Below are 19,922 nucleotides of genomic sequence, written 5' to 3'. Positions count from 1 at the left end.
GGTTAAAGAGGTTAACTAACTCACCCAAAGTCATGCTTACAGTAAGTGGTTCACCCTCACATTGAACCCCAGCTAGCTTGACTCCAAAGACCTCTCATGAGCAAAATAATTTACATAAGATAGGATTATGATAGCCTCCAGTTTTTAAAGATCTATTACCATATAGCCTGTGAGTTTACCTACTACTTAGCACAGTACTTACTCGCAAGGCAGTCAATATTTGTTGAATGAATATTTACCGCGTATTTCCAAGAAGTATTTTCCCTTCTTATCTATTCGGCATGTTAGTGTGACTTGCCCAGAACACCTTCTTACCTAGATAAATGCAGCCACATTGACTAGTGTGTTCTTTGACTCTCTTTTCTCCAGTCATTGTACAGACCACTATCCTTCTCTTGTGACAATACATTTCTGCAGCAAGACAGACAGATAGATAATTTGGATATGGGCACTTAAGTCAGTTATGGCTTTCTTTACATCAGTTTTTTTTTTAGAGAGGGGGGAGGGGCCGAGGGAGAGGGAGAGAGAGAATCTGAAGCAGACTCCACGCCCAGGGTGGAGCCTCATGCAAGGCTTGATCTCAAACCCCTGAGATCATGATCTGAGCGGAAATCAAGAGTCGGACACTTAACCGAGTGAGCCACCCAGGCGCCCCTACATTATCAATTACTTTTGATTAACCCCTGCCAAGGCTATGCTTGTAATATAGCTGCCCTGTCTCAACTGGGAGGGCCCCCTTCTCAACAAGAACCTTAGTGACCATCTCTTGGGGTGGGTTATGCTTACAGTTGGCTGCTCTGACCCATTTATAGGGATTCTTATTAACCTTAAGAAAGTGAATATGAGTTACAAGAGTTATACTGAAGGTAAGCCTCATCTTTTTTTTTGTTTTACAGATTTTATTTGAGAGACAGAGAGAGAGAGAGCATGAGTGGGGGGCGGGGCAGAGGGAGAGGGAGAAGCAGGCTCCCCGCTGAGCCAGGAACCAGATGTGGGGCTCGATTCCAGGACCCCAGGATCATGAGCTGAGCTAAAGTCAGACACTTAACCGACTGAGCCACCCAGGCGCCCTGGTAAGCCTCATCTTATGGGATGAGGTGAGCTTTAGACATTTTCTTTAAAAGACTGAGTAAATTAATAAGATCAGCAAATTAGTAAAACTTAGTAAAGACCGCCTTATTTTAAGCACAGTAGACCCCATACAACTTTTCTAAAAGAAAACCAAGGAGGACAATGTAAATAAAAAAATAATTGGAAAATAGAGAAAGGAAGAGAAGTAAAACCAGCAATATCCGAAAGAAGCAAGATCTATAAAAACATAAGTGGAAAAAGTTTTATATTGTTCTTTCTGAAGAAAACCAGGGCTTGCGTTGAAGGCCAGATTTTCAAGATATTTCTATATACTAAGAAACAATTAAGAATGGAAAGGAACTAGAAAAATAGCAGCCTTCTCAAAACGTGGAAGCCTTTGCACATGTATATATTTAGCCTGCGGCAAACACTTTGTTGAGGAGCTGATAAGGAACCCTAAGTTGTGGCAACGATTAATCCTACTTTTGCGTCTTCGTAATGTGAAACAAGTTCAGGCCAATTTTATTCCCAGATACTTTCATACTACCATTTTCTTCTTAGAGATATTTTCACCCTAAACCATTCCTGACGAATAAAGATTTGGAGAAGATTGCTATTTTCCTGCCAAAAATCCATTTACCCTTCTTCCTGGGAACAGTCTGGATGATATTCCCCAGTTAGATAAGGCCATCTGACAAAATTCGGGCCAAGAGACAAGAGCAGAAGCGAAGTGTGCCACCTCAGGGTGTGTGTGCTCTTTCTAGGAGCTCTGGGGCAGGCAGGGTGGTGGCCCCAGCTTCGATCTCGCACATGGCGACAGTGTCCTGGGGAATGTGTCTTCTCCCGACCACAGCTGCCCTGACAGCCTGGCCTGCTCCCTTTGGAACAGTCAAGTGAGAGAGAAATCAGCTTCTGTTACAAGCTTAGCTAAACTATGAAAATCGCACTGTCTATTCCTGTAGGTTCCCGGGGCTTTCTAAACCCATCTAATCATCTCTCTGCAAATCACCGCTATTCTGAGCAGCACTGGCTTCTGCCAGCAGCCACGATCGATAATGTGGAAAGGTAATGAAAAATCTGTCAGAGGAAATGACTTTATATTGAAACGTTTAACGCACATCTTCAATCTCTCTTCTAATTCCGTCCTAGAATTCTGTGGAATAAGCAGTGACTGAGGTTTCCGTTTCAGGCGTCTACTGTTTATTGAGATAGGAGTGTTGTTTAGATTTTAAGTAAAAAATCTGTTAAGTCCCCCTAGGTCTGGCACTTTTCAGCGAGATGACAAAGAGACAGTGAAGCGACAGCTAAGAATTTCCTCACGGTGTTCTCCCACTTCTTCATTCCTATTACATCACCAGGACAGGTCAAATTTCACTGTAAGAAACAGAAGGTGTGAATGTCTCCTGTTGGTCATTAGAACTGAAGGCTTTATCTGAGTTTATTTTACAAATGGGCCACACAGGTGTTACACGACCCACTGGTACAAATTTCCTTCACAATTACCTACTTTGCACACCATAAAACCACAGAGTCTACATTTACCCAGTGGAGACATAACACACGTTCATTACAGGAGAATACAGGAGAGGGATTCCAAAAGACAGTTGTCACATTTGTACTAGACCTATCTATGTGTACTGGAATTTGGAGTCTTCAGTGAAGAACTGATATTTGAATGACTTCACAATTAGCACATCTCGGTGAACCAGAAAACTAAATAGGGAAAGCAAAAGGAAGACACTGGCTGGTACCTACTCAAAAGCATTACATATGGCAGAGAGGAAGCAAACTATTAACCAGGCAATGACAAATCAACTGCAATTCTAAGGACTAAGATAGCTAACCTCAAGTTGTCTTGTCTTGTTTTGTTTTAATACGGCAATGCATACATTCAGAGGTCCCTTAATGGGACAGATTCAGCATTTCAGGATACCACCACAGAATGCAAAAAAGAAGACAAAGATGAAAGCAAAGAAAGCTCTCTGGTTGACCCAAAACTAAAGCTTAAGCATGTTACTCATAGCTGAGCATCCTAGTCTCAAATTAGAAACCCATTTCCTATGATCTTAGAGTCAATTCTGACAAGCACACTTGTTGGCGTGTTTAAGTCAACGGAGGAAATCATGATGGGCTGGAGGGAGGAGACAGGAAAAGTATAAAACACAACGATAACAGTCCTAGCGCTCTGAGGTCCTTTAAAGTACAAAGGGACTGTCACACCTCAGCAATCTGCCAAGGCTTCCGGGCCATCCAGCCATGCCCATCGTGAAAGCCCTTAGTCATGAAAAAAGGAAGATTAAACTATATTCAGTTATTTTACAAAGGCAAATCAGTGCACCACAGATTGTTTCTTAACGAATTTTATCAAAAGCAGTTTTGCTTTATATTTTACACAGAAATGGCTGTTCAATTAGAAAATTCACTTGTGAAAACCAGGCTAGATAACAGTTTTATCTGATGACAGTGAACTCTCTCTCTGACCTCTCCTCACGGAGTAACTGTCGCTGACCTAATTTACAGCATGAGGAAATAACGCTGCTCCTTTTCCCCCAGTAGATCTGTTTGGAATTGATTTGTGTGACTTGCCCAGGCCCCATTGACCAATGTCGTAAGGCTGCAGCCCCTCCCGTTGAACACAACAATCCTAAGCATGCTTGAAATCGGTCCAGCATTTCCTTCCCAACCAGGCTATAGAAAGAACACACAGCAGAACTAGGAATTGCTGTACACTGGCCTTGAGGTAGGTGTAACCCCTAAAGCAAGTCAGAGCAAGTCAGACAAGGCCACACCTTCACAGTTGCTTCAGGTTAATGGAAGTTCTATTTTTAAATAAGTTTTCTTAGTTTAGTTCTCAAGATGTTTGGAAGATGGCACAAAGATAGCATCAAATTCTACTTTTGGGGTTTCAAAATCTATTTTTTTCCATTACAGGCTTTACTGTCTTTCTTTAACACCACTTCTCTTTAAAATGCTCGGGATTACTTTGTTCGTGGTAACTCCCAATTAATTGTCGACTCCAGTCATTTTTATTTAATTTCACATCCACCAAATAAGTATTTCCCAAAGCTCCCGCTTTCCTTCAAGTTATTCTTTCATTCAACAAATATTTACTAAGTGTTTGCTCTGCTAGTTACTGGGTTGGAACCAAGGGATTCAGCAGGGAACATAATATATAGTCCTTGTCTATTGCACTTAGTACATTTAGGGAACAAAACTGAATTAGATGCCATCAAGTTCCTTGGTGCCTCTTTGAGATGGTTATAGACACTCCAGGAATGTCAAAAATAGTAATAAGGTCTGGGCTTAAGATTTCATGTGACAAGTAAGTGTTAAGTGTGAACATGCTACACATTTGAAATATACACTTGAATTTATCCAGTATGTTTACCTGCGTATTAAATTATCAGATATCCAAAGGTTTAAATCTGTTTTTATTCTGTAACACTTTTCCTCCATATGAGCACACTGAATACCATGGTAAAATTTTAAGAGTTCAACTTTCTCACCTTTTAGGGAAAGAGGGAAAACACATAAAACAAGTTTTAATGAAGTAGTGAGATTAGCTCAAGATCCATTTTTTTTAAATACCAAAGTTATGAAGAAAACAGTGCAACATAAGGACTATTTTACCCAAACTGAGGCTTACCAGTTCTGATGTTCAAGGAATCCTAAGGCATCTCCTCTCCTTTACAGAATGTGGTATCTGAAGAAAGGCTTTGTGCCTAATGAAAATTTTGGCATATAAAGCACATGGGCTACAAGTTCAGAAAAATATAATTAAAGAATCACATGTAAAAAAAAAAAAAAAAGAATCGTATGTACATGTCCTTCTGGCACTTATCAATAGGTCTACTGCTTAGTCCAATTAAACATGAAAATGAGTACATTTTCTTATCTTACAGAAATATGAATGGAAAATGAACCAGATTCAAGAAATTAGGTTTTTGCCAAAATGTTGAAGTATTATGCCATTTAATTTTTAAAAATGAAACAGTAATTTAAAAAAAATCACACTAATAGTGATTTGTATCAGTTTTTATCCATGGACCACCCTAGTAAAATTTTCAAGTTAATAGTATGATTTTCACACTAATTTACCTGAAACCACAGTTGGATTGACTTGAGAGATTTTATCCTCCTCCTGCAGACTTTATGGGGAAGGGAGTAAACTCTAAAGAAACTTTAGCTCACAGCCATCAAGTGTTTCCTTCATACAGTTTTGAGCCTCTTAGCTGCTATAGAAAGTATCTGAAGGAATAAACTTTAATAAACTTTAATAAAATCTGTTTGCTGAAAAGGAAATTAAGAGTCAACCACATTTCCACCTCTTCAGCTGCTTATCTTCAGTGATCCAGGATGGCTGCTAATACATAGAACTGGTTCGGCCGTAGAGAATACACACTGAACCTAAGGGAGAGGCCAATACTACAATTCTTCAAAAAACCAAGCCATAGAGAGGACAGGAAAGACATAACAAACCTTTTAGGCAAGACAACTAAAAAAAAACATGCTGCCATGCAATACAACCTTAAGATTCATTAAAATTTTTCAAACACATCACCCTTGAGAATCTAAATCAAGGACTTGGGATTCTAATTGGAAAATGAAACAGAACCCAGAAGAATTTGTTTCTTCAAAAACAGTAATGAGGTTATAGATGGCTTTTTAGGAAATTCTATCTAATTTGTCTATTCATTTGTGTAAGTTTTAAGCAGACCCAAATTTTATACATGTCTAAATTAAGGGGAGAAGAGGGGAAAGAAGCATATTTAGACAGGTAATTCCAATAAAATAATTTCTTTCCCAAGTTAATCAGTGAAACCATGAAGCAAACCTCTTCTTACCCAAAAAACCAGAGATGCATGATTAGCTAACATTTAAAATAAATTCATTAGTTAACATTTAAAGGAAATTGTCCTGATAACCAATGGCTTTCTTCCAAAAATGTGATTAAGCAATGAACTCAAGCTCAAATGTGTCTATAACCGTGAAATATAAACATACGAACTATCAACTGTAAAGTAAAACATCTGAACTAGCTGTTTTTATTCTGCAATAAACAACATACCCAGATTATGTCTACAGGTGTACTTATCCACTAAATCCAATAACACATCTCAAAATTAAGAGATTCCTGTGGTCTCAAGATGCCAGACTGGATAAAAATTAGGACACTGTTTTGGTTACTCCCTGAAACATTTAAATCTGTGCTGAGAGTAAGTGAAACTCAAAACTATGATAATTAAACGCTGTGCTGGTTAACATAGTACTTGCTCTTCCTTGTTTATTTGCCAACAGGTACCTCTATAGTTTTAGACAGGAATTATAACTAGAAATGACAGCAATGTCCTGAATTACTCCATCTTTAAAAGTATATTTAACTAAGACTTATCCTTTGAAATTACTAATGATTATCCTACCCTGTTCATGTGAGAACTTAAGAAATTTCCCTCTTAATTCTGTGACATCTTTACACATGAAAAAAATGGTATACATGTAAGAGACGCTCCTACAAGTGTCACGTCTTAATTGAAAAACCACCTTGGCCAAAAAGACGTTGTAAAAGTAAAATTACACATTTTATTCATTCATTCCATCAGCTGAGAATCGCTCTATTGTACAAATACAGTATTGTACAAAAAAATCACAAAATGTTACAAAATAAAAAAAAGTACAAACTGCAGTACTTAATAAATATGACTAGAAGTAAAGTGGAAATGAGATAGATTTTAGGTTGAGAACATTGTTTGACCCAGCAAACCATACAAGATCTGTTTTTACAGACATTTTTATTTGTACATAATACAGGGCAATCCTATTTTGCTTTTTCAAAGAATTTAAAAGGAATAAAATATTAAGACAGTATTCTCCTGCTATAAAACAACTGCCAAGGTTGATTCGAGGCATTTATGCTAGTAGTTTCTTAAATCTCTTAGTTGAATCCAAGAAGCTATATAAAGCAGGAGGCTTATCTTGTCACAAGGTTAAAATGCTTTTATAACAAAATGACAAATATAAATAAAAACAATCAGAGCGCCAGACAATCTACTCTAAATGCCAACCAAAAGTCATCACTCTGCCACCAGCAAATATCAGACTTTCATTCAAGTAAGACCTGGTACTATCCCTTAAAGAAAATTCTTCCCACAACCTTCCCTTAAGTATTTCTCTTTAAAAGGTTGAGCATTTCTAGAAAAATAATGATTTCCAAAACAACAAATTGTTTTTCATTAAAACGGAATGGGCCAATCATCTGGTAACACAAATGCATCAATATCCATTTGAAATAATTATCTAAGAATCGTAAAATTCAAATCGAACATAAAATAACTACTAAATCTGAAACTCTGTTCAAAGTAATAAACTTCATATAAAGCACTTCTCTGGCTTTACGCTGGAAAGCTGTTTGTCAAAATGGAACACGTCATAGATGAAGGTAACACCAATTTTTAAAAATGTTGTGCAAAAATACATTTTTATAGAAAACAGATGACCAGGAATGAACAAATTTACACCGTGAGAAACTAGCTTGCAAATTAAGTAGTGGCCAACTTTATACAGCAAATTATAAATAGCAGTAGGATCACCCAAAGCCATCATGAAACATCATTTAGGTGCCCAGCAACCTTCAGCTCTGAGGAGAAAACATTCCAAAAATGATTAAGGCATTACACCTATGGTAAATCTACTAGGAAGTTTAAAAGTGCTATTACCCTGATTAGAGTTCATAATTCTCCCAACACAAATTATGTATGCAATTCTCCCAGGGTGTAGGTTTCCAGACACTTCAAGAGCATGCATTTTGTTCAATATACATTTTGGATAGGGATATGGCCATGGATTTGGCAAGTTCTTCATCGCGTTTTCTTTGCACTTGAGTCTGTTTGCACCAATTGTCATACTCTGGGTTGGGATAGGAGTGATCAAACACCGCATCATAATGTCCATTACTGAGCCAACTGAGCCAAATGCTAGGCCTTAGGGAATCCTCTGGGCCCAAATAGTGAATCATGGTAGACACCGTGGGGCTCTCCAACCTCCCTCCAGTAGTTAAATGTATATTCACATTCAACATCTGCCCCATGGCCAGCAATTCCGGGTAGCCGGCCCACGCCCCGTCTTGAGCAGCAGCGATGATGAACTCCCCCACGTCGCCCTCAATTAGGGGGCTGAAGTGGTCGAGATGATCGGCGATGTAATGCACCGTCTGTTCCCTCAGCTCCCGGTGCAGGCTCTGGTCTCCGTACACCGTCTTGCTGACCGCTCGGTAGAGGCAGTTGCCGTCGGGAATGATGTGAAATCGGTACTTACTCCTCTGTCGCAGGTACTTGTCCTGCCTCTCCACCTCCGCCAGGTACAGGGCCAGTTTCTCGTCTCTGGGATCCGACCTGGAGGCGATCACCGCCTCGGCCGCGCCGCTCGGGGCCGCGTCGCCGCTCCGCGCCGGGGGCGCCTCCGCCTCCGGGTCGGGCCGCCGTGCCTCTTCCGCGCCGGGAGGGTCGCTGCGGTCGCCCGCCCTCTCCCAGCCCCGGAGACTCCTCTCCGCCGGGTGCTCCTCGCCCCACGGCCCGGGGCTAGGCTCCGGGCTCCCCGGGGGCGGCGCGGGGCCTCGGTGCTTGGCGGCGGCCAGGGCCTGGCGGTGCTCGCTCAGTCGGAAGTTTCTGTCGGGACCCTCCCGGGCCGCGTTCAGGCCCGCAGGCTCGGGGCAGTCGGGCCTCAGCAGCTCCTCCAGGAGCCAGGCCGAGGAGCCCCGGCGCGGCGGGACCGGGGCGCCGGGCGCCGGGGCCAGCAGGAGGCAGCGGCTGCGCTGGGCGGCGGGCGCCGCGGCGCCGGGCTCGGGCCCGTGCAGCAGGAGCCGGTCGGCGCCCAGGGCCCGCACGGTGATCTGCGCCGTGGACGTGTAGTGCGGCGGCAGCGGCGGCTTGCAGGACCCGCCGGGAGGGCCGGCGGCGGCCGAGGCGGGGGCGGCGGCCCCGGACACCATCTCGAAGCAGGGGGAGAAGGCGGGCATCTTGGCGGCGGGGGCGGCGGCGGCTTCTCGGGGCTCGGCGGCCGCGGCAGGCTGGCACTCACCGGTCTCGGGCTCTGGCTCGCCGCTGGCGGGTCCCGGGGGCTGCAGAGAGACCTTGAAGGGGGCGGCGGCTGCGGCGGTGGCGGGGGGAGCGGGGGCTGCGGCCGTGGGACCCGGTCCCCCGGCTGGGTAGTGGGTGCAGACGCTGCTGTAGAGCTGCATGTCCCTGCCCGCCGCTCGGGCCCCTTATAGGCGCGGCGAGCCCGGGTGAGGGGGACACACCCTCCGGGCCCGGCGGAGGGGGCCGGCCGGGCGCGATGACCCAGTGCACCTAGAATAGAAATGACCGAAGGGCCACCGGCCGCCGGCGCGTCAAGAGCCGCAAATAGCGCCCGGGTCCCCGCCAAATTCCTGCTGCGCCACAACGCGCGGTGGGGGCGGGGAGGGGACGCGCGCTCGACCCCGGCCGGCGCGCTCGGTCCGCGGACCCGGGGCGCCGCGCCCGCTGCCGCTGCTCAGGCCGCGGCGGCCGCTGGGGACTCTCGGAGAAAGCTGCCCGCCCCGCTGGAGCGCGTCCCGCCGGCGAGGAGCAGTGCAGGGCGCGCGGAGGGGCCGGGAGGCGGGGCCGCGGTTGTTTACCTCAGGCCGCGCGGCCGCGTCACGTGGGCCCGCTGGAATGTGCGGCTCGTCGCGGCGCCCCATTCAACAGCGCGGGCTCGCCCCGCCCCCCCGGCCCGCGCCCCGCCCCGTTCGGCGGACGTCACGGGCGTGGCCCGCGGCGCTGGGGGTGGGCGCGCGGGTGGGACGCGGGAGGGAGAGCGCTGCGGAGCGGGCGGCCTGCGGGGGCAAGGCGTTCCCGGCAGCTGCGGGCGAGGAGGCGGCAGCCTTCCTGCGCTCGCTGCTCCTCAGCCGCGGGTTTCGGTGCTGCGCCATTGTGCGCTGCTGCTGCGGATGGTGGCGGGATGGGCGCTGTGTGGGGAAGCTACGCCGCTTTGAGAGCGTGCGTTCCGAAGGAAGCTTCCGGGCTCGGTTGGAGGACGGAGCGCTGCCTTAAAGCCTCCATGCCCTCTGCAGGGCCGTGGCACCACTGCCGACTTTTGATTCAGTTCTTCGGATTAAAATGTTAAAATAGCGTGATGCCTCGCGTCCTCCCCAGGACCTTGCTACCCTCCTCAACCGAAAGCAACTTTTCTGCACCCCTATCCCATGTCGACTGGCAAATACATGACTTGGGCGAAGGAAGCCCTTCAACCAGCCTTTCGAAATGCCAGATGCCTAACACCTCGGGCCTTTGGAAGATAGGTGCAACTACTAACCAGGGGTCCGAGTCAGGTGATGCACACCGAGGCCGAGTAGAATATTGAAGCGTTACGGGCAACTGTGTTTGTTGTACCCTCTCCGTAAAGGAAAGCCAAAGTATTCATATGATCAACCATGTACTGACTTCATAGTAGCGGGCAGCTTTTGCTGTATTCTGAGCTTTGATCAGTAACAGGCCCTAAACATTCAAATTGAACCTGGAAGCTATCCCGCCTTTCGTAAGAAATGGGGAAATAGCTGTAGGCTATGGTGTACTCTTCCCCCCGCCCCGCCTTCCCTAAACCTTCCGTTGACATGTAAATTCCCTGAATGAAAATACTTTGTCATGTTTGCTCTTTTGGTGACATCCCCCTAGCACTGTACCTGGCCTAGAGTTAGAGCTAATATTTACTGAATGAAGTAAATGGAGAATGAGTTCCCAAGGTTTTTCAGTTTGGAGAAACCAGAATTGTGATCCCGGTGTCCTGACGCTGGCCAGGGCTTTTAATTTGCCATGGCGGGGGAGGAACGTCGGTAACTGGCAGGATCCCAGCAGTTAGCCTTTTGCTTAGGTCGTTCCAACCTGTTCCTTAAATCAACTCAAGAGGAAATAAAAACTTCTGGTCACTACCCAATTGGGATCTGGTAGCCCCCATGGTTAACTAGAAAAGGGAGATTACTTAGATTTCATCACTGCTTTTGAGGGGCTATCTGTTGCTCTGTGTCTTAAACACCACACTGAGCTCTACCTTTAGCCTTTCAGTAGCTGGTGTTCTGAAACAGAAGACAAGACAATTAATAAAATAAGTCTCAAATAATATTTACTAAGTACCCATTATGTGCCTAGCACAGCTAGCATAACAGGAACCTGGAGGGAGATAAGGAAACTCCCATTTAAATCCTAAAACAAGATGCATTTTAACAGGTTGGGATAAACACAGGAAAAATGTACCAAGTTAGGAACAGACAGATATAAACAAACATATGAAAATACAAAATTTTAACATACATGAAGGCTCTTTTTTTTCCGATTTTATCTTGTGGGATTGGGGGGGAGGAAGTGGTGGGCCGTGTAAGACTGCATATTCACTATGGAATCCTGTCCACTCTATATTTTAATCTGGAAAGTCTTCCCCCCGGGGGAAATGGTACTTCAGGAAACTCAAAGCAGAAATGATTGCCAGCCTTGGAAATGGGAATTGTTTTCTGCCCTACGGAGTCCAGAGAACTTGCAATTCCTTGCAAGTGATAGCAAGAGATCAGGGTAGGAAAGAGAAGGGCAAATCCAATTCCTTGATACTCCCATCTGAAAAGAATTCCTAATGATTCCATCCTGGAAAATCATCTGTCTAGCATATTTTGGTGCTGTGACGAAAACTAGCAGAAGTTTGGGAAAATACGATTCTAAACCAAAATTACAGTTATTGAATAGGCAAGAAAAACAGGAAATTTTAGCAACTATCGACCAAAGGGTAGCAACAAGACAAGCGATAGGGGGCTCCATGCTCAGTGAGGAGTCCGCTTGAGATTCTCTCTCCATCTCCCCTGCATTCCTCCCTCTGCATGCTCTCTCTCTAAAATAAATAAATAAAATCTTAAAAAAAATTACTACAAAGCTATAGACATCAAGACCATGTGGTACTGGCATAAAGATTAACATAAAGATCAGTGGAATAGAGTCCGGAAATAAATCCATATGTTCATGGTCAATTGACTTTGCAAGGTGCCAAGACAATTCAATGGGAGAAAGAATAGTCTTTTCAACAGATGGTGCTGGGACAACTGGATATCTGCATACAAAACAATAAAGCTGGACCCTTACCGCACAACATATATAAAAGTTTATTCAAAATGGATGAATGTAAGAGCTAAAACTATCAAATCCTTAGATGAAATTAGGAAATCTCAGTGCCTGAGGATCAGGCAGTGATTTGTTAGATGTGACACAAAAGCACAAATGACAAAAGAAAAAATAAATTGGACTTCATCAAAACTGAAAGCTTTGTGCTTCAGAGGACACCATAGAGAAAGTGAAAAGAGAAACTGAAGAATGAGAGACTCTATTTACAAATCATGTATCTGACAAGGGACTTTAAAATATACAAAGAATAGATAACAAAGTCTTAGAACTCAGTAATTAAAAGACAACCCAGTCCTTTAAATAGTCAAATAATTTGAATAGACATTTCTCCAAAGAAGATATTCAGAGAGCAATGAAAAAAAAAAAACCCAAATCATTAGCCATTAGGGAAACACAAATCAAAACCCACAGTGAGATATACTTCACACCCATGAGGATGGCTCTAATAAAAAAAATCGACAATATCAAGTGTTGACGAAAATGTGGAGGAAACAGAACCCTTATACATTGCTTGTGGGATTTTATAAAGTGCAGACACTTTGTAAAACAACAGTTCCTCAAAAGGTTACGTACACATAGAATTATCACATGATCCAGCAATTCCAGATCCTAGATGTATAACCAAGAAAAATGAAAGCATATGTCCACACAAAAACTTGTAAGTCATCTTTGTCATGGTAGCATTATTCATAATACCCCAAAAGTGCAAAGGATCCAGTATCCATCAATTGATGAATAGATAAACAAAATGTGGGATATCCACAGTGAAGTATTCAACCATAAAAAGAATGATGTACTGATATATGGTACAACATTGGTGAACCTTGAGAACATTCTAAGTGAAAGAAGCCAGACATGAAAGGCCACATGTGTTGCCTAATTCCATTTATATGAAATATCCAGAATAGGCAAATCCATAGAGATAGAAAATAGATTAGTTGTTGCCGAGGACTAGGGAGAAGGGTGAATCGGGAGGGAGTACCAATGGGAGTGGATTTCTTCTTGGAGTATTGTAAATGCTTCAAATTAGATTATGGTGAGGGTTGCACAACTCTGGGAATATACTAAAAAACACTGAGTTGAACATTTTAAAAGGGTGAATTTTATGGTATGTGAATTACATCTAAATAAAGCTGTTTTTAAAAAGCCTACTATGAGTCACACATTTTATATACCTTAATGATTTTTCTGACAAATTCATGGTACTTGTATAGCAGCTTAAATGTAATTGTTAAGATTATATCAAGGAGTTGAAGCTTACTGAAATCAAGTTATTTGGGGCCAGGTGAAAGGATATTTGAAAAGCTGGGCTATTTGAATTTATAATTTTGTTTTTGTCTTAAATTTTTTGTGTAATCATCATAGTATAAAAAATAATTTTACATTCTGTTCAAAAAGCAGTTATTGAGAACTGATATGCACAAGCCATATGGGAGTATGTCCCAACTTAACCATATATAGAAACAACCAAACTTAAAATATGTAGCATGTTGTGGAAAAAGATTCTGAAATGTACCTGAGACATAGGAGGCTCTCAATAAATATTTTCTAAATATTGTCAAGGAAAAATGGAACTTAAGCAATAAAGGCAGGCATCTCGGGAAGTATTGTGTGGGTTGACATATATTCATTCCATTATATTGACAATTTAAAGTGAACAAATAAATAAATAAAGGGCACCATAGCATGCCAACACCTCAGTGTTCTTTCCCCAGCACATTTAGCACTGCTGACATGCCCCTGGCTGGAAGTGAAATTTCCAGGCAGCAGTGAAAGCTCCTTTTAATTATTTACACCTTATAGCTCTCCTGAAATTGTATTTATTAGTATCACTGAAAATCCCATTACTTAACAATCTCATAACTCCAGGAAATCTAAATTGATTTAGGATAACTAGATCAAGTAATCAGCAGATTTTTGCTTTTTATAGGAAAAAAGAAAGGATAAGGAATGGAGAGAAGGCTGGGAAATATGTGTAATCATTTCCTAAACTTAGGCGTGGAAACTGTGCAGACCCTTTTGATAAATAGTCCAACAGTTCCCCTAGTGACTAGCAATATGGCTCAGGTCCCTACTCATGCAATGGCATTTTTCTTGTGGATTCAATGGACTATTGAGAGAACAGAAGGAAAGCCAGGTCTGGTATTCACAGGGAGGTTCAGATGACATCATCTGAACAGAATAATCCATTCCCACACACAGCTTTGAATCATTCCAGCACAAAGGGGAGGAACCCAAACACTTCAGGTGTTCCCTGAACTCTGTTCATCAGATCTGGTATTATATTAGCAAAGGAGCGGTTAGACCAGAAATATCTTGTTCTGTTCTCTGTTACCTGCTTCTGATTGCCTTCACCAATATGATGATCAGGTCTACTAACAATAACTAGGCCTGCTAGTTGGAGAGGGAGAAATGAAAATATAAGATATGGCTCCTAATATGGTTTCGATATCTGTGGCCCCCGGAAATTCTTATGTTGAAATCCTAACATCCTAACCCCCAAAGACGATTGTATTAGGAGGTGGGGACTTGGGGAAGAATTTAAATCACAAGGGTGGAGCCGTCATGAATGGGATTAGTGCTTTACAAAAGAGGGTCCAGAGGTCCCTGGCCCCTCCCACCATGTGAGGACACAATGAGAGGTCTGTGACCCGGAAGGGGCTCTCACCAGATCTGACCGTGCTGGCACCCTGATCTCAGACTTCCAGCCTCTGGAACTGTGAGAAATAATCTTTTTTTTTTTTACCCCATCCCCTTTTTTAACCTGCCCTCCCCTTTTTTAACCCCACCCATGAGAAATAAATTTCTGTTGTTTACAAGCAAGCTATCCTCACTAGTCTATGGTATTTTGTTATAAAAGCCCGGACAGTTTAAGATAGCCCCTGTCTATAAAGGGTTTAACATAAAGTAGCAAAAACAAGGCATTACACACAGGGGCGCGCGCGCGCGCGCGCGCACACACACACACACACACACACACACACACACAATTAACAATGCACTAAGTGCTGTAATCTGTTGCCAAGGGTGGTTCTAACATTACTCAGTCATCTGGTTGTATGCCCACACTTAAAATATCCACAATCTCCATTGTTTACAGTTAAATATCCGTAAATAAGTGAACATGATAGCAATATGGCTCACTGGCTCACCCCTCCTAGGGACCAATGGGGAGCAAGGAGGCACCTTCACACTCCTCCCTCCCTCTACATAGGTTGAAGGTCAGGCTGGGAGACGAACCCTTATTGACTAAGAGGTCAATTGTGAAAATGCCCAGCCGTTATAGAACTATATTGCCAAAACTTAAGAAAAGGAAAAGATGGAGGATAGACATTAAGCTACTTCAAAAGTGCTTTTAAAAAAACAAGTGTGTTATAAAAGGGGCGCCTGGTGTCTCAGTCAGTTAAGCGTCTGCCTTCAGCTTGGGTCATGATCCCAGGGACCTGAGATCAAGCCCTGCATCGGGCTCCCTGCTCAGTGGGGAGTCTGCTTCTCCCTCTCCCTCTGCCCCTTCTCCTGCTCATGCCCTCTCTCACTCATTCTCTCTCAAATAGATAAATAAAACCTTTTATTTATATATATGTGATATATATATATACTTCTATAGCATTTCTCTCTGATAGCATTTTAATAAATCAGTTATCCTTAAGTCTTTTAGAAATCCTGTCACATCTTTACATAAAGATGTCTGTAAGTGCCAAATAGTTTTTGCAGCAGGTGGATCTGCATTGTGTTATCTGCTTAATTATACCTTGAAATATGAAGATAACTAAAGGATATACCCTTTAAGGTGATTATTGCTTCCTCTGACTCTGTAATTATAGTGAAAACTTTAATATTTATTCCTTACCATGTCTCAAAGCCTGTCAATTTTGGTTACCTTATTGATACAGCCAATTCATCTAGTAGCTTACTGCAAAGTGGTATAAACTATCATGAGCTTCCATCTTCCATCTTCTTTTTTAGAGTTGTTAAAGTTTTGGATTTCTTTATGCAGTGGCTTTCCCACTCGTTTTTTTACTACAACCTACAATAAGAAACAGATGTTATGTTCAGACCACATATTCTACTGTGTATGTACATATAACTGAAACAAGTCTCATAAAATAATGCTTACCTTTACTATATACATGCATTCTCTTCTATTCCTTCTTTAATTTTTTTATTTTTTTTTTTTTTTTTTTTTTTAAAGATTTTATTTATTTATTTATTTGACAGAGAGAGACACAGCGAGAGAGGGAACACAAGCAGGGGGAGTGGGAGAGGGAGAAGCAGGCTTCCTGCTGAGCAGGGAGCCCGATGCGGGGCTTGATCCCAGGACCCTGGGATCATGACCTGAGCCGAAGGCAGACGCTTAACGACTGAGCCACCCAGGCGCCCCTCCTTCTTTAATTTTTTTAAAGATTTTATTTATTTATTTGAGAGAGAGACAGTGCACACGCAAGTGGGGGAGAGGCAGAGGGAGAAGCAGACTCCCCGCTGAGCAGGGAGTTGGGCGGGGGGGCTCGTACCCAGGACCCTGAGACCATGACCTTAGCCAAAGTCAGACACTTAACTGACTGAGCCACCCAGGCACCCCTATTCCTTCTTTTAAATGTTGATTATAACCCTAAATTCATTTCATGGCCCACCAATGGTGGTGACTTGGAATTTGAAAACAATTATGGCCTCAGTTTTACTCTGATTAATCGTTGTATTTACAGTATATTCTGACCCTTTTACCTCGATAGGTTTGTTGAGCAGACGGAATCATTGAAGAACAATATAATTTTTCATTAAGTTAACTAACCTATAATTTATGTTCCAGCACATTTTTAAGAGTGAAAGGGGTTCCTTTTAATAATTATTCCAGTCGTCAGGGATAAACCAAAAGTGTCCCAGACAAAATAGCAGGAGAGGTCATCCTATCAATAACTGACAGAAGAGAAAATAGTTATTTTCATATTTTTCCCTATTTTCTCCTACAGTACCCATTCCTCTGTCATACCCATGAAAATCTAGGATCTCTGATTTTGGTGTATGAGTCTTAAAATTTGCTAGTATATGCTAGAACCAGGAGCTTTGGTTTCTACTCTCAACTTCAAAACTAAATGATTGGCTTTGAACAAATCTTTATATCTCCCTGGCCCTTAATTATTTCATGTATAAAATGAGGGTTTAATGATCTCTATGATTCCTTTCAACCTTAATTTTTTAAAAGATTTTATTTATTTATTTGACAGAGAGTGAGAGAGCAAGCACAAGCAGGGGAGAGGCAGGCCGAGGGAAAGGGAGAAGCAGGCTTCCTGCCAAGCAGAGAGCCCACGTGGGGCTTGATCCCGGGACCTTGGGATCATGACCCAAGCCGGAGGGAGATACTTAACCGATTGAGCCACCCAGACCCCCCCCTTAACCTTAAAATTAAATGACTTTGTGGCACCTGGCTGGCTCAGTCAGAAAAGCATGTGACTCTTAATCTTGGGGTGGTGAGTTCCAGCCCCACGTTGGGTGTAGAAATTACCAAAAATAAATAAATAAATGAATAAATAAATAAATAAATAAATAAATAAAGTGTAAAAGAAATTAAATGACTTTATGCCACAGGAAACGATATGAAAACAGCCTTAAAAAGCTTACAGTATAAATGAGGTAACTAAGTCATGTAATACCCTAGCCTTCCCCCAAAATATTGTTTCTTAGAATGTTTCAATATAAATGCCTGAATAAGAATAGCTGGGCTGGGCTCAAAGAATTAGCAGCCAAATATGTAACAGAATTGGAGGCCTCAAGGGTGTCCCTTCTTTTATCCACCCAGCCACAATTTCAAAAAAAAGATAAGAGGATTAGGTTAGAGTAAGTTTCTCAGATGAAACACAGAAAAACATGTAGGAAGAAACAGAGTCCGGGATTTAAGAAAACCATGCTAGGAAGTTAAATGAGAGTTAACATTATTGATGTCACAATTTTTTTAAGAGTAGATCCTATTTAAAATCCTGGTTACAACATTTTGTGTCAACTATCATTTAAAAATAAATAGGGCGCCTGGGTGGCTCAGTTGGTTAAACAACTGCCTTCGGCTCAGGTCATGATCCTGGAGTCCCAGGACCGAGTCCCATCGGGCTCCCTGCTTCTCCCTCTGACCCTCCCCCCGTCATGCTCACTCTCTCTCATTCTCTCTCTCTCAAATAAATCAATAAAATCTTTAAAAAAATAAATAAATAATAAAATAAAATCATGGTTGCTGAATAAGTTAATCCTCATAATTTTATTCAAATTAAATGAAACACAGCACATATGGTTCTAAGAGTTACTGACTACAGAGGGCATTTGTCATGTTTGTCACTGCCCAACATCTTTTGAAACATCCTTTTCATCTGGTTAAGAGCCCTTCCTCCCCAGCGAGAAGACTGGATTCATCCTCCCAGCTCCCATGAAATGAGGTCCAGGATTTGACCAAGGCTCCAGCCATCAAACACACCACAGGCCCAGGACTTAAATTCAGAAGAGAGTAACAGGAACAAACAGGTGCATGGGGGAAAGCATCTCTTGCCAGGGTTGCCAGCATCATCTGTGCAAGTGTGGCACCCATGTGAACGCTCACAGGGTGATGGAGGCCTTCCCCGGAGCAGCCCCTGTTAAAATGTGGGCTGGTTCCAGCCCCCGCTCTGACTTGCCTGGGGGAATCTCTGAACCTCCTGAAGTTATGCAATGTATTCAAAGCTACTTAGAGTAAATGCTGTTGTACCACTAGCAACACTGAGGAATACTGTAGCTAGAGTCTGTTTGGTCTAACAAAGATTTACTAAGGAGATAAGAGATTAGTTTTGTCCTAAAGGACAGAAGTCTGGGATGAGACAATGAAGACCCTGTTCTGGACAAGGAATATGCTGGGGCGGGAGAATAATAAGGCTGGTTCTGGGGAAGTCAACACACAGCCGATAGAAGACTCTGAAACCTAAGCCAACAAACATACGTGTTTACAATTTGGAGAGCAAAAGGTAGTCACTGTAGAGATCTCCTCCCATGTGAAGTGATTAGAGCTGATGGTGGCAACAAAGACATGCACACTTTCACAAGTAAGTTTAAACACTTCAGTGGTCTCAATATTATCATTCCATTAGAATTCCAGAAAGATGCATCTAGAAGAAAACTCAAAAGAAGAAATAACAATATCTTGGGAACAAAGAGAAAGTTGGGAAGAAAAGTGATAAAAAGAAAAAAAAAAGGATTTTTAGATCCTAAAGATGGGCAACTGTATTGTGGAATCAGAATCTGTGCATGAAACTATCATGGCCAAGCTGATGATTTGGCTGCATTAATGATCAATATGTATTATCACGTGATTGTTTCAACTATATAACTGATGCTTGTAATATTACCAGGATTCCTGGGTTAGGCATCCCACAGTCTGTTTAGTGATCTCACATATATACTGTCCATGCTATGACTGTCACTATGGATGGGAAAGATGGAGACGATACAGGAGAAAGTATGTTTTGTATGTGAAGTTTAATCCATGTGTTCTGAGAATGGATTCTCAATCTCTCTCTCTTTTGGAATATATAACTTTTACTAGTGTTATACTCCCATGTGTATACTGAGATTTGGCGGTGGGAGGGTGTGAATATGAGGAAGTAAAATATGGAAGTAAATTTTTTAATCCCTACAGCTATTTTTTTAGGGGGGGAGGGGCAGAGGGAA

At 42.7% G+C, this 19,922-nt stretch overlaps 1 protein-coding gene and 1 pseudogene across 2 annotated transcripts in view; one reads left to right on the top strand and one right to left on the bottom strand.

The window, feature by feature from the left end:
* Nucleotides 1-6,624: 6,624 nt before the first annotated feature.
* Nucleotides 6,625-9,701, bottom strand: OTUD1 (OTU deubiquitinase 1). Its single transcript, XM_036103036.2, has one exon. The coding sequence runs from the start codon at nucleotides 9,302-9,304 to the stop codon at nucleotides 7,859-7,861; it is 1,446 nt and encodes a 481-aa protein (XP_035958929.1). The 5' UTR covers nucleotides 9,305-9,701; the 3' UTR covers nucleotides 6,625-7,858.
* Nucleotides 8,265-19,922, top strand: part of LOC118542634 (ankyrin repeat domain-containing protein 26-like) — a 129,662-nt pseudogene continuing 118,004 nt past the window's right edge. Inside the window, exon 1 of the transcript XR_013448623.1 lies at nucleotides 8,265-8,395. The product of XR_013448623.1 is annotated as an ankyrin repeat domain-containing protein 26-like (transcript). The remainder of the gene's footprint in view (nucleotides 8,396-19,922) is intronic.

Source organism: Halichoerus grypus, chromosome 6, assembly GCF_964656455.1.
Source record: "Halichoerus grypus chromosome 6, mHalGry1.hap1.1, whole genome shotgun sequence".
Classification (NCBI taxonomy): domain Eukaryota; kingdom Metazoa; phylum Chordata; class Mammalia; order Carnivora; family Phocidae; genus Halichoerus; species Halichoerus grypus.
This window is presented reverse-complemented; position numbering and strand designations above follow the sequence as displayed.

Bases quoted from the DNA above. Each gene is read 5' to 3' on its own strand.
- OTUD1 (XM_036103036.2), bottom strand. From the start codon at position 9,304: ATGCAGCTCTACAGCAGCGTCTGCACCCACTACCCAGCCGGGGGACCG.